At 50.4% G+C, this 13229-nt stretch overlaps 2 protein-coding genes across 5 annotated transcripts; one reads left to right on the top strand and one right to left on the bottom strand.

The window, feature by feature from the left end:
* Positions 1–393: 393 nt before the first annotated feature.
* LOC308580955 (uncharacterized protein) lies at positions 394–5198 on the bottom strand. 4 transcript variants are annotated; one of them, XM_081183297.1, is made up of 3 exons: positions 5115–5198; positions 2817–2937; positions 394–2076 (listed from the first exon to the last, which is right to left on the bottom strand). In XM_081183297.1, the coding sequence occupies exons 1-3, from the start codon at positions 5115–5117 to the stop codon at positions 1067–1069; spliced, it is 1134 nt and encodes a 377-aa protein (XP_081039423.1). In that variant the 5' UTR covers positions 5118–5198; the 3' UTR covers positions 394–1066. The 4 variants fall into 4 exon arrangements, with proteins under 4 accessions (XP_081039423.1, XP_081039422.1, XP_081039424.1 ...); XM_081183296.1 differs by having other exon boundaries at positions 394–2079; positions 5115–5191; XM_081183298.1 differs by lacking the exon at positions 5115–5198 and adding an exon at positions 4418–4699 and having other exon boundaries at positions 394–2079.
* A 535-nt stretch (positions 5199–5733) lies between these two features.
* Positions 5734–11317, top strand: LOC308580456 (uncharacterized protein). Its single transcript, XM_081182131.1, has 4 exons — positions 5734–5859; positions 7003–7840; positions 8721–8841; positions 9662–11317. The coding sequence occupies exons 2-4, from the start codon at positions 7112–7114 to the stop codon at positions 11122–11124; spliced, it is 2313 nt and encodes a 770-aa protein (XP_081038257.1). The 5' UTR covers positions 5734–5859; positions 7003–7111; the 3' UTR covers positions 11125–11317.
* The last annotated feature ends 1912 nt before the right edge of the window (positions 11318–13229 follow it).

The raw sequence follows: 13229 nt of genomic DNA, 5'->3' as shown, positions 1-13229 counted from the left end.
TATGGTGCTGGAGGAGACTCTTGAGAGTCCCATGGACTGCAAGAATATCAACCCTATCCATTCTGAAGGAAATCAGCCCTGAGTGCTCACTGGAAGGACAGATCCTGAAGCTGAGGCTCCAATACTTTGGCCACCTCATGAGAAGAGAAGACTCCCTGGAAAAGACCCTGATGTTGGGAAAGATGGAGGGCACAAGGAGAAGGGGACGGCAGAGGACGAGCTGGCTGGACAGTGTTCTCGAAGCAACTAACATGAGTTTGACCAAACTGCGGGAGGCAGTGGAAGACAGGAGTGCCTGGCATGCTCTGGTCCAGGGGGTCACGAAGAGTCGGACACGACTAAACAACAACAAGTCATTTGAACTGAATTTTAAATCAATGTGCACTTAATTGCTGCTGTTTAGAATTTTATTGTGTTAATCTCTTAAGGGAGTTGTGCAAACTGCTATCCTGAATAATGCTTTTGAAAGGGTGGGGCACTGGGCACAAGTTTATCAAAACAATGGCCCGAAAAAAGCTTGGGAAATGCTGATCTGCAGTAAGGATAGGGAAACCTGTGAACCCTCCGAAGCTGTTAGGCTACAACACTCATAATTCCCGACCATTAGCCATGCTGACTGGGGCTTAAGGGGACTTGATCCAGAGGAGAGCTATGGGTTTCTCCAACTCTAATGTAAAAAACACGGGAATGACATTTGAAGCACATTCCATTTGATCCAGGATGCCCAAGGATTGTGCTGCTATACAGTGGTACCTCGGGTTAAGAACTTAATTTGTTCTGGAGGTCCGTTCTTAACCTGAAACTTCTTAACCTGAGGTAACACTTTAGCTAATGGGGCCTCCTGCTGCCACCGCGCGATTTCTGTTCTCATCCTGAGGTAAAGTTCTTAACCCGAGGTACTATTTCCGGCTTAGCGGAGTCTGTAACCTGAAGCGTCTGTAACCTGAAGCATCTGTAACCCGAGGTACCACTGTACAGTGTAATCACACGTCAACCCTCTCTCTGGAGCGGCACCACAACTGGAACAGCAGTGCGTCACAACCGGCCAGAATTTCTCAAGAAATGCTCAGGCGGAGCTTTCATCTGTTCCCACAGGAGTTTCTCCACCTTTGTGGGTTATCTGATGCTTAGTCAGGATTGCGCTTCGGCTAAAGCTCTTCCCGCACTGTGAGCACCGGTACGGCTTCTCTCCCGTGTGCACTCTCAGGTGCGAGGTCAGGTGGTCGCTCCGATGGAAGCTCTTCCCGCACTCCGAGCATTTGTACATCTTCTCCTCCGTGTGGATTCTCCGGTGCAAAGTAAGGTGCGGTCTCTGGCTGAAGGACTTCCCACACTCCAGACACTGGTAAGGTTTCTCCCCCGTGTGGATCCTTCGATGCAAAGTGAGGTGCGTGCTCTGATTGAAGCATTTCCCGCACTCCTGGCACTTGTAGGGCTTCTCCCCGGTGTGGATTCTCTGGTGAGAGGTAAGGTGCGTGCTCTGGCTGAAGCTCTGCCCGCACTCCTTGCACTTGTATGGCCTTTCCCCTGTGTGGATGGTGCGGTGGATTGTCAGCCGCCTGCTGTGACTGAAGCTCTTCCCACACTCCAGGCACGTAAACGGCTTCTCTCCCGTGTGGGTTATTTTGTGGAGGATAAAATAGGTGCTCTGGCTGAAGCTCTTCCCGCACTCCAAACACTTGTACCGTTTTTCTCCCGTGTGCATCCTCTGGTGCTGAGAGAGATGCCCGCTCTGCCTGAAACCCTTCCCGCACTCAAAGCACTGATAGGGCCTCTTCTCGGTGTGGATTCTCTGGTGTACGTTAAGGCGTGACTTAGAACAAAACATTTTCCCGCACACAGGGCACTTGTTCCTTCTCTTTTCCTCCTGCACATCTACTTGGGCTGGGGCTTCGTGGGCCTCCCCATCTTTGCTGGCATTGGACGGACTCCCGCGCTTATCTCTGGCGGGCGTTTTCCTGCTTTGCTGCCTCGCGGCTTCATCTTGAGTACTGGTGCTGACATCCACGTCTAGATCTTCCATTTTTGTAGATGCTCCTCCTGGTTCGCCTTCGTTTTCCCTCTCCCAGCGTCCTCCTACTGGAACAGAGAAAGAAATGAGAGCCAAGGGGAAAAGACACCAGTTAACTGGAATATTATTTCATCAGTCCCCAAAAGAAGCAAGCAAGCATCCCCTATTGACAGATAATCTGGGCCTTGGCCTACTACTACTACTACTACTACTACTACTAATTTATTATTTATACCCCACCCATCTGGCTGAGTTTCCCCAACCACTCTGGGCAGCTCCCAATCAAGTGTTAAAAACATTTTTATTAAAAACTTCCCTAAACAGGGCTGCCTTCAGATGTCTTTTAAAGATAAGATAGCTGCTTATTTCCTTCACATCTGCTGGGAGGGCGTTCCACAGGGCAGGTGCCACTACCAAGAAGGCTCTTTGTCTGGTTCTCTGTAACCTCACTTCTCGCAATGAGGGAACCGCCAGAAGGCCCTCGGCGCTGGATCTCAGTGTCCAGGCTGAACGATGCGGGTGGAGACGCTCCTTCAGGTATACTGGACCGAGGCCTGAACAAGTATACCTGAACAAGTGTCTCCACCCCCCATCGTTCTGGGCCTTGATGCTCCACCACTAAGCTTCTCCTCCCCAAAGGTTCTCCTCCTCCTTTTCTCTCTGCTCAAGTACACATTGGAGGTCTTTAAGCACAGGCTGGATGGCCACCTGTCATGGGTGCTTTAGCTGAGATTCCTGCATTGTAGGGGTTGGACTAGATGACCCCAGGGTCCCTTCCAGCTCTATGATTCTACGTTCACCTTACCCAGCGAATCTTGGCCGTCCTCCTGCTTGACTCCCTGGGACACGAGCCTCTGTGCACTGTCTGAAGCAGCATCCTCTGCCTCGGGGAAGGTAGCGGCCCAGTCCATCAACAGCACCGACACCTGAAACGGTTAGGGATTACAGTGGTGCCTCGCAAGACGAAAAGAATCCGTTCTGTGATTCTCTTCGTCTAGCGGTTTTTTTCGTCTTGAGAAGCAAGCCCATTGAAGGATTAGCGAATTAGTGCTATTAGCAGCTTTTAGAGGCTTTTAGCGGCTTATCTGCTGATCGGATCAGCTGATAAGCGGCTTAGCGCTATTAGCGGCTTTTAGCGGCTTATCTGCTGATCGGATCAGCTGATAAGCGGCTTAGCACTATTAGCGGCTTTTAGCGGCTTATCTGCTGATCAGATCAGCTGATAAGCGGCTTAGCGGCTTAGAAAAAAAGGGGGGGAACCAGCAGGAACTCGCAAGACATTGTCGTCTTGCGAAGCAAGCCCATAGGAGATTCGTTTTGCGAAGCACCTCCAAAACGGAAAACTCTTTCGTCTAGCGAGTTTTCCGTCTTGCGAGGCATTCGTCTTGCGGGGCACCACTGTACCAAGAGAGGTAAGAGGTGGGGCAATGGGTCAGCGCGCCTGGCTGCTAACCAGAAGGCTGTTGGTTCAAGCCCACCCAGGGATGGCTGTGGGCAGGATTTCTGCATTGCAGAGGGTTGGGCTGGATGACCGCTGGGGTCCCCTCCAACTCTACAATTCTATGAGAAATGAGCCATCTTGACCAGGGGGTGCCCTCAGCCTTGCCAAGTTCAATGAGGCAGTTTGGAACAGGTTTAAAGCCACCCCATATGCAAAAAGCACCATCTTGGCGCATGGTCCTTAAAAATGGTGTGTTTCTTGGGTTCTTCCTTTCCTAGGTTGGGAAGGGAAGTGTGTGTCCTCAGAAGCAGGAGAACGATAGGCAGCGCCATGGATTAAGTGTCCCTGCTGATCTTGAACTTCAATCGCCCATGTATTGCCCACCCTTCACTGGCAAGTCTCAAAGCAGCTTACAGAAAAAGTAAATTCATAAATTAAAAACGGCGAAAAACATTTGTTACTAATAATATTATTATTATTAGGATTATTTTGGTGGTGGTTGTTTATTGCCATCCCTTCAGTGGCAGGATAGGTTACAACATAGCTGTCAACTTTTCCCTTTTCTTGTGAGGAATCCTATTCGGAATAAGGGAATTTCCCTTAATAAAAGGGAAATGTTGACAGCTATGGGTTACAACCGTTTAAAATCAGGAATTAAAAATAATTTAAACAGATTTTGGGCACTGAAAACTGGATGGGTTTCAAAAACACACGTGTGAGGTGTCAAGAAATAAGTGCACCTTTCGCAAGTTTGCAACCCGCGACCCGCTCTCATCAGATCTTGGGGGTGCCTGGGAATAATAATAATAATAATAATAATAATAATAATAATAATAATAATACAATGCAGCCCTATCGGCAACACAAAACCTTTGAGGATCTTGAAAAACAGGATAAAACCTTTTTATAACTTGAACAGAAGTAAGAACATTTTATAAAAAAGACAAGCAGGATAAATCACTGACTGCACAGCTTGCTTGCTTGCTTGCAATATCCTGCTGTTCAGGATCCACAAACTAAGAAGTCTTCCTAGTCATCATCCCTTTGCATATTATTCCATGAAAAACCCCACTTTTGCCTTCCTGCTTCCCCGCCTCGGCTCTTCTCTCCTAAATCCTCTTTGAGCAAACAGGCTCCGCAGGCGCTGATCTCCACCACGAAACAATTCAATGAACAGCAACACCCCTAAAAACACACACACAACCCTCTCCCTAAAAGAGGAGGGGCAGGAAATGACTTCAGCCCCTTTGCAGATCTTTCCTTCCTGCCAATTCGCTTTTCTAGGGGTGCAAACTCGCACACTTTAACCCTTAAGCCGAATTGCAACGAGGCAAACCCAGTTCCATATTGGGAACTGTAGTTTGCCCGGCACCCGGCGCCCTTACACTACAGTTCTTATGTTTTTGTTTTTTTTTCGGGGGGAAGGAGAATGTGCTTTTAATATATGATGCCTACACACGAGAGCCAATGTGATGTAGTATTTAAGGGTGCTGGACTAGGACCGGGGGGAGACCTGAGTTCAAATCCCTCCTGGGCCAGGAAGCTGGACAGGCAACTGCCTCTCAGCCTAGCCTGCCTTGCAAGGTTGTAGAGGGGATCAGATGAAGAGAGGGAGAACCATGAGCACCACTTATTGAAGAAATAAAGGTGAGAAATAAATACCATAATTAGCACATCAAATCTTTGCAATGGAGGAGCTCAGGGCGAAGACCTCAGTTCAAATCTCGCCTCTGTGCCCAAACTCCACAGAGTAAGGGGTCCAATTGCTGGAGAGGAGGGGGCTCTTGAGGCCAGATCCTGATTGCTGGTTTTCCACAGGCATCTAGTTGGCCACTGTGGGAAAAGGATGCTGGACTCGATGGGTCATTGGCCTGACTCTGCTAACTCTCTTTTTGTATGCGCACAGCTAGCAAGATGTTTGCCCGCGAAGCTGCTCCGTACCAGAGGTTAGCCTATTTGTTCACCAAGGCCAGTATTGCCTGCACGGGCTGGCAGCGGCTCTATCGGGTCTCCAGCGCAGAAAGGTCCTTCCCTTCGCCTTCTAAGTGGCCGATACCAAGGGGACCTTCTGCATGTCAAACATATGCTCTGCCACCGAACTACAGCCCCTAAAATGTATGCGCACTTAGGCTTTTATTTGCACTGTCAGACCAACCCTGATGCTTCCAATTTGGCACAGGCGAGGGATATTTAAAAAATACAAAGGAAAGCCCCTCTGTGCTCTGGTTGTCACAAAGGGTTAAGCTGAGAGAGTCGGGATTTCTAGAGCGGCACTCCGGACGGAAATTGTTATGACTATTGAAGGTCCTCCTCTTCCTTTTCTCCCCCTTAGCGACTCTATGGTGCTTTTCTTTGCTGCAAAGTAGAGGCTGGAAAAGAGATTTTTCAGCTCCCGGGAGGGAATCCGGTAAGTGGGAAGCGCCTTGAGGCAGGAGCAGAGAGCTCGCCTGGGATAGGAAGGTTTGCTTTAGGGATCTAAGAGGACTCCCTGCTGGATCAGACAGACCCCTCCCAGTCCAGCCTCCTGCTCCCAGCCAGACCTGGGCAGCCAGACCTCTCTGGGATGCTCAGAGGCGGCGAGGCAGCAGCAAACCTCTTGTTGCTCTCCGCCTCCAGCATTTGCAGGTTCCGCGGAGCTGTGATGAGTTTTGGAACATCCTCTGTGGATTTCTCTATTCCCCCCCCCACCCCTTTTAAACATAAAGTCTATCAGGGGCTATTCTTCATCATGGCTATGTCTTCAGGGACATTATGTCAGGGGTGGTCAGAAGTCAGATGGGGTGCTTTGCAGTAGATCACTAAGTGTCTCTAAGGCTCCTTGATTGCCAGTTGATTAGAAATAGCAGCAACAACTCCTTCTCCCACCCTGCAAAAATGAAAGGACCATTCTGAATGTGAGAAAGCGCAGTGGGAAACCAGGACTGGACTCTCGTGTGAAAGGGCTGTAATCAGGGTGCCATCTGCACTATGCATTTAGGACAGAGCCTAGGACTTGCCGGTCAGAAGGTTGGCAGTTCAAATCCCCGTGACGGGGTGAGCTCCCGTTGCTCTGTCCCAGCTCCTGCCAACCTAGCAGTTCAAAAACACGTCAAAATGCAAGTAGATAAATAGGTACCACTCCGGCGGGAAGGTAAACGGCGTTTCCCTGCGCTGCTCTGGTTCGCCAGAAGCAGCTTAGTCATGCTGGCCACATGACCCGGAAGTTGTACGCCGGCTCCCTCGGCAAATAAAGCGAGATGAGCGCTGCAGCCCCAGAGTCAGCCACGACCGGACCTAATGGTCAGGGGTCCTTTACCTTTAAACTGTCATGGCTTCCCCCAAAGAATCCTGGGAACTGTAGTTTGTTAAGAGTGCTGAGAGGAGACCCCCTATGCCCCTCACAGAGCTACAGTTCTCTGAGGACTGAGCATGCTCAATGTGCACAGAATGCTGGCTGCTGATTGGTGGGATGGAAAACATGGGGGCAAAAAAAGGAATGGAGTATCCTGAACAGGAGTCTTCCACGCTGCAACCTTTTGCTTCAGCTCCCACTGATTCTCTTTCCTTGCAGAGGCACCAGGCCTTATAAACAATCCTGGACCTGGCAGCTGACATCACCGAGAAACATGGGATAGCAGTGTGTGAGTGACCCCTGCCAAGCCCCGGAGTTAAGAGAGGTGATGGCGTCCGAACGCAGGAATGCAGCTGTCTGGACTGTCCCCCAAGATGTCCTGCTGAAGGAGGAGGCATCGGAGTCTGAACCGGAGGAGGCTGCAGGAACAGGCCCCTTGGCCGTCCGCTCAGAGAGCCTCAAGGAATTGTGGGAAGGGACCATAACAGAGCACATTAAGCAGGAACCCGAGGAAGTGGCTCAGGAGGAGTGCTGGGGAGCTCAGTGTCAGGGGCTCCTGAAGGCTGTGCGGTCTCCGCAGCCTGAGCCAGGAAACCTGCAGCTGGCCAGCAATGGCCCAAGGGGCGCTCAGGCTTCCTTTGAGGGGCGACCAGACACTGGGCGAGGCAGGGTGATCCGCCACCTGCCCGGCCCTGGAGGAGACGTCCCCCAGCCCACCCACAGCGTTTTGGCCCTGGATCGTGGGGAAGTGAAGAAGGAGGCTCCCAGCCAGGAGGTGGAGCGCCTGTGCTTCAGGCAGTTCCTCTACCAGGAGGCCGAGGGGCCGCGAGATCTCTGTGGGATGCTGTGGAGGCTCTGCCATCGGTGGCTGCAGCCAGAGAGGCGCACCAAGGAGCAGATCCTGGAGCTGGTGATCCTGGAGCAGTTCCTGGCCGTCCTGCCCCCAGAGATGCAGAGCTGGGTCAGGGAAGGCGGGCCGGAGACTTGCGGTCAGGCAGTCGGCCTGGCCGAGGATTTCCTGGAGAGGCAGCAAGAGAACGAGCACGAAATACAACAGGTGAGAGGGCAGGAGAGCAGTCCTGGGAAGAACAAAAGGAGCGATGGCAAGGAGCCCGGAGGACTAGCCATTGGGGCAGTTTTTGCTGACTGTAAATATGCATTGGACTGACTGCTCCCTTAGATCAGGCATAGGCAAACTCGACCCTCCAGATGTTTTGGGACTACAATTCCCATCATCCCTGACCACTGGTCCTGCCAGCTGGGGATCATGGGAGTTGTAGGCCAAAAACATCTGGAGGGCCGAGTTTGCCTATGCCTTCCCTAGATGGTTCAAAGATGGGATCTGGCCGAATCAGCAGGGGTTGGCTGTATTGGCAGAGTAGAACCTCCAGGTTCTGAGGCAGTGTACCTTAGAACGCCACTTGCTGGGGGAAGACTAAGGATGGTGGGCAGCGCACTCTCTGCCCTAATGGACCAGTTTCCACTGCTGTGAACAGGCAGTCTGTGTTGGTCTCTGGCCCTTCAGGGCTCTGTATCTGGCATTTTGAGAGAGAAGAGAGAGGCTATGTGGATGGTTTCCTGTGCTCCAGTCCCTGTCTTGAGATGGGCTGCCACATTCTGCGCCAGCTGGTTTAATGCATCCCCCTTCAAAGACAGCGCAGAGGACAGCCTTTGCCTGAAGAAGGTCTCCTTGAGATTCTAGAGAGCTGCTGCCAGTCAGTGTAGGCAATACTGTGAAAGATGGGCCAATGGCCTGACCCAGTCAAAGGCCCTCCAGATGTTGCTGGACTCCCACTCCCCTGACCCTTGGCCATGCTGGCTGGGGGCTGATGGGAATTAGAGTCCTGTAGCATCTGGAGAAGCTCCAGAGGTTCCCCACCCCTGAATCTCAAGCAATTCGCACCCATTTCTTTGTCTTGTTCTTTCTGCTGTTTCAGGTCCTCTGGCCCTTCAAGGAGAAAGCGGATGATTCCCCTGAGGCTGACAGGGCTCTGTCAGACTCTGGTGAGTGGCCGCTCACCAAAGTGGAGGATTCGGCTGCTGATGCCCCTTGGCTGGGTAAGTAGTCTTTGGCTGGAGGGAGTTCTCTTACGGAGTGGGTTGTGCAAATGAGGGGCCACCACAAAAAAGGCTCTGCCCACAGATCTAGTGCACACCAATTATTATGATTATGATTTACTTCATTTCTATACAGCTTCATATTTTTAAGAAAAATCTCAAAGCAGTTTACAGAATATTAAAACATCAATAAAACAATTTGAAGAAAGTCAAATATGGAGTACACAGCCAAAGCAACATAATTAACAGAAAACTAAAATGTGATCTTAAAGATAATAAAATGAAACATTACAAAGGAGGTCAAGTACAGAATACATATTTAACACAAACAAAGTTAACAAAATAAAAACTTAAACATTTTTTACAAAAACATTGCTAAGTAAAGTAAAATATAAAATGCACGTTTAAAACAGCATAATTAACAAGAGAATAAAATATTATCATAAGCATGACACGGCTGTTTGGCAGGCACAAATAGATGGGCCAAAAGAATCCAACTATTAGGGTTTGTTGTCAGGCATAGCAATGTTCCTCTGGTCTCACCAGGAACCTCTTTAGTAGAGTTGGTGAGTGTGGTGGAAAGGGCTTTGCAGGGAGCAGCCTTCAAGACTCACAGCCAGGTAATCTAACTGCCCTTATAGATGCACTAGCAAGCAGGATCTTTGAGGCCACTCTTACGGCTTGTGTGGGTTCCTGTAGGTGGTCCTTCAAATAACTGGGCCCCAAACCCCTTCTTTGCTGTGTAGTCTGATCCAAGCCGTCCTTTCTTCCTGGTGAAGGGAAATCTCCCTTTGTAAGGATCCTCTGTTTTTTCCAACAGACAATGAGAGGGCATGTTGGAAGAAGAATCTGCCAATCAATTCTGAAGGAACTGAACCACGCTGGATGCTTCCAGGGAGAGCAGAACAGACAGTTTCCCGTTATCCTTACTGGGGAGAAGCATCTGAAAACCAGCAGGAAACTCACCCCCATAATGAAGAAGGCAAATCCGTTCCTTTCCAGCTCCCTGCCATGCCAGTCCAGCAAAGGTTCCTCAAGGGTGAGACATGCGCTGAGTGCGGAAAATCCTTTCGCTGCAAGGCGGAGCTCACCGAACACCAGAGAATGCACTCCGGAGAGAAACCCTACATCTGCTCCGACTGTGGGAAGAGCTTCTGCAGTAGGAATGTCCTGGTTGCCCATCAGAGAATCCACACCGGGGAGAACCGCTTCACTTGCTCAGACTGCGGGAAGAACTTCGGCCAGCAATCGCATCTTACAGCACATGAGAGAACCCACAGGCAAGAGAAGCCCTTCGTTTGCCCAGATTGCGGACAGAGCTTTAGAGGGCACAGTGGGCTTGCGGCTCATCTGAGAATCCACACGGGAGAGAGGCCCTACCATTGCCCAGACTGCGGGAAAAGCTTCCGGCAGAGATTTGACCTTAACCGACACCAGAGAATCCACACGGGCGAGAAACCGCACCAGTGTCCCGACTGCCCCAAAAGCTTCAGGAATAGGTCGGCTTTTGTCGTGCACAGGCGAATCCACACCGAGGAGAAGCCGTACCCGTGCTCTGGGTGTGGCAAGCGTTTCCGTCATCGCACGAACCTCCTCACGCACGAGAGGCTCCACACGGGAGAGAAGCCCTACAAGTGTACGGTGTGCGATAAGAGCTTTGTCGAAAGCTCGTCCCTCATGAAACACAAGCGAGCCCACACGGGCGAGAAGCCGTACAAGTGTGCCGAGTGTGGGAAATGCTTCTCTCAGAACGCCGGCCTGGTTCAGCACGAGAAGATCCACACGGGAGAAAAACCCTTCCAGTGCCCAGACTGTCCCAAAAGCTTCCGGGACAAGTCGGCCTTTGTCGTTCACCACAGGACGCACACGAGGGAGAAACCGTTTCACTGCTCAATCTGCGAGAAGAGCTTCAGCCATCGCTCCAACCTTCTCAAGCACGAAAGAACCCACACTGGGGTGAAGCCATACAAGTGCCTGGAGTGCGGAAAGGGCTTCACTCAGAAGTCAAGCCTCCTCTCGCATTCAAGAAGCCATCGGCCCCGTATACCTGAAGGAGCGTCTCCACTCGCATCGTTCAGCCTGGGCATGGAGGTCCAGCTCCGTGGAGGGCCTTCAGGCAGTTCCGCCACTGTGAGAAGTGAAGCTACAGGGAACCAAGCACCGGGCCTTCTCAGTAGTGGCGCCTGCCCTGTAGAATGCCCTCCCCTCAGAGGTCAGAAAGATAAACAACTGCACGACTTTCCGGAGAAATCTGAAGGCAGCTCCGTATCGGGAAGTTTTTAATATCTGAAGTTTCATTGTATTTTTATATTCTGTTGGAGGCTGCCCAGAGTGGCTGGGGCAACCCAGTCACATGGGCGGAGTACAAATAATAAATGATGATGATGTATACGTTGGCTTAGTGAGTGGGGAGTACTGTCTCCCTGGGCATCCATGGAGGAGCAAATGGCTGAACAATAAAATAAGGTCACCTGTCTGCTTTTAGAGATCTCCAGTTTCTTGGCATTTTCTGCCATTATTAGTTGGCAACGAGGAATATTAGGAGATGTGTGTTCTTTTTATCTGGTGTGAAAGGAAGGGGAGGGCACCGGGCCACAGTCGTGTCTCATTGCAGATGGCAAGACCTTATTGCGAACGTCCTTTCCCTATAATTCAGTAATTAAATCCTGCAGGGATGAAAGAAGCACCTAAGAACATCAGGAAACCCAAAGGCCTGTTGAGTCCCAACAGCAGGTTTACCACAGCTTAGTTTAATTTCTTCAAATGCCACTTTCCCGCAAGAACCCCTGTCCCAAAGCAGCTCACAATGAACATTATAGCTTTGTAGAACTGAATAATTATAAAGATGCCCGACATTTAAAAACAGCTTCCGGGTCATGTGGCCAGCATGACTATTTTTTTTTTAACAAAATAACAAAATAATTTTTATTAAGTTTCCATTTAACAAACCAGTCGTTATCATATTAGTCATTCCAAATTATATCAATACAATTTAATTACACACACACACCGACTACCAAAATCAACACAATCACTTCTGCAAATGTCCCCACAAAACACTTCATTACAGTTTTTCCTACCTATTCAAAGGGCCTCTGCTGCACATAACAACTCCCTGATAAATGCATCTATGCACTGGCTCACTGGGAAATCTTCAGAAATTCTATAGAATCACTTGAGTGTCGGATTTACACCATTCCAACGTTCTTCAGGAAGGAAATGGCTGCCAAGGGAGGAGCTGGGGACATGAGTGAGGGCAGCCATAATCCCTAAAGTGTGAGGCCATGTACTCAGCAGCCCCTCTGCCTGAGTGATATAATCTCTGGCATCCTGATACCTGAGTGCGGGACAGGTAAGCCATTCCAGAAACGATAGCAAACCCAGATCAAGACAAAAGGGTGTGATTAACTTGGCTGGGAAACAGGGACATGTAAATACCTCTTTTGCATCACTAGATGAGTGTATGGTGGAGGTCAGTTGAAGCCCTGATGCTCAGGTTTCTGTCGCCAGCCCCTCCCAATTTGTGATGTAATTTGTAATGTATCCATTATGTAATTTTAGGGGTGTTGTGGGTATCTCTGTAAAACTGATCAAAGTGGGAGTCATCCTTTGTTCTGGGCTTCCTTACTGGTGGTGGGTGGAAGTCCTGTTGCAATAGTTTTTTAAAAATAAAGATCAGGGCTCCTGGCTGCTGTTTTGCTCCTATATTCCTGGCTGGCGTCTTTGTTTGGTAGTCCAGGTGAGCCCAAGGATTTTCCTATAACAAGACCCTTGAACTTGCTCCTTAAAATGCAATCTGAACAAAACTGGTGAAGCAGTGACGACAATATATTCTTGCAAGAGCTGGGAGCCAAAGCAGGCACAGTCCAGCTGGGGCAAAGAATGAGCTTATATTCACCATGCACACGTTCCCTCCCTCGTCTCCCCATTGCTTGGGTGCTACAAGGTTTTCCTTCCCCCAATTATCAAATAACAGACAAGAGGCTGAGCGTGGAAACAAACTTCTCCTTCCTCCTCAGAGTTGCTTCCACTTCCGGCTTCACCAGCAGAGATAATCTCCGGGCTTGCAAAGGAGGGAGGGAGGGAGGGGAGGAGGCGGGAAGGGGGGCTGCATGAGGCGGAGGAGGGGGCTTCTTCCTAATCAAGCCTCCTAATTAAGCGCCCTCACTCCCTGCCTCCCACGCGGGGGCTCCCATTCCCGCCCCGCTGCCCGGGATTTCGGGTGAGTGCAAAGCCAGTGGCGGGGAAGGAGGGAAGGGGCTTTGCGAGGGGGTCCAAGATGAGAAGCCCCGGGACGGGGAGGGGGAGAAGGGAGGAAAGGGGGCTGTTTCCTTAAAGGGGGCTTGAAGGGGAGGGGGGAGAAGCTTCCTCCTTCAGGGATCTGGTGC

The sequence above is a fragment of the Podarcis bocagei genome (genome assembly GCF_964188305.1).
Source record: "Podarcis bocagei genome assembly, chromosome: 2".
Taxonomy (NCBI): Eukaryota; Metazoa; Chordata; class Lepidosauria; order Squamata; family Lacertidae; genus Podarcis; species Podarcis bocagei.
The sequence above is the reverse complement of the archived record's forward strand: the minus strand, read 5'-3'. Positions and strand labels throughout refer to the sequence as shown.

Coding starts and splice junctions, on each gene's coding strand:
- LOC308580955 (XM_081183296.1), bottom strand. Junction 2,080..2,816: donor GGACGGCCAAGATTCGCTGG/GTAAGGTGAACG, acceptor TCTCTGTTCCAG/TAGGAGGACGCTGGGAGAGG.
- LOC308580456 (XM_081182131.1), top strand. CDS start 7,112: ATGGCGTCCGAACGCAGGAATGCAGCTGTCTGGACTGTCCCCCAAGAT. Junction 7,841..8,720: donor ACGAGCACGAAATACAACAG/GTGAGAGGGCAG, acceptor CTGCTGTTTCAG/GTCCTCTGGCCCTTCAAGGA. Junction 8,842..9,661: donor TGCTGATGCCCCTTGGCTGG/GTAAGTAGTCTT, acceptor TTTTTCCAACAG/ACAATGAGAGGGCATGTTGG.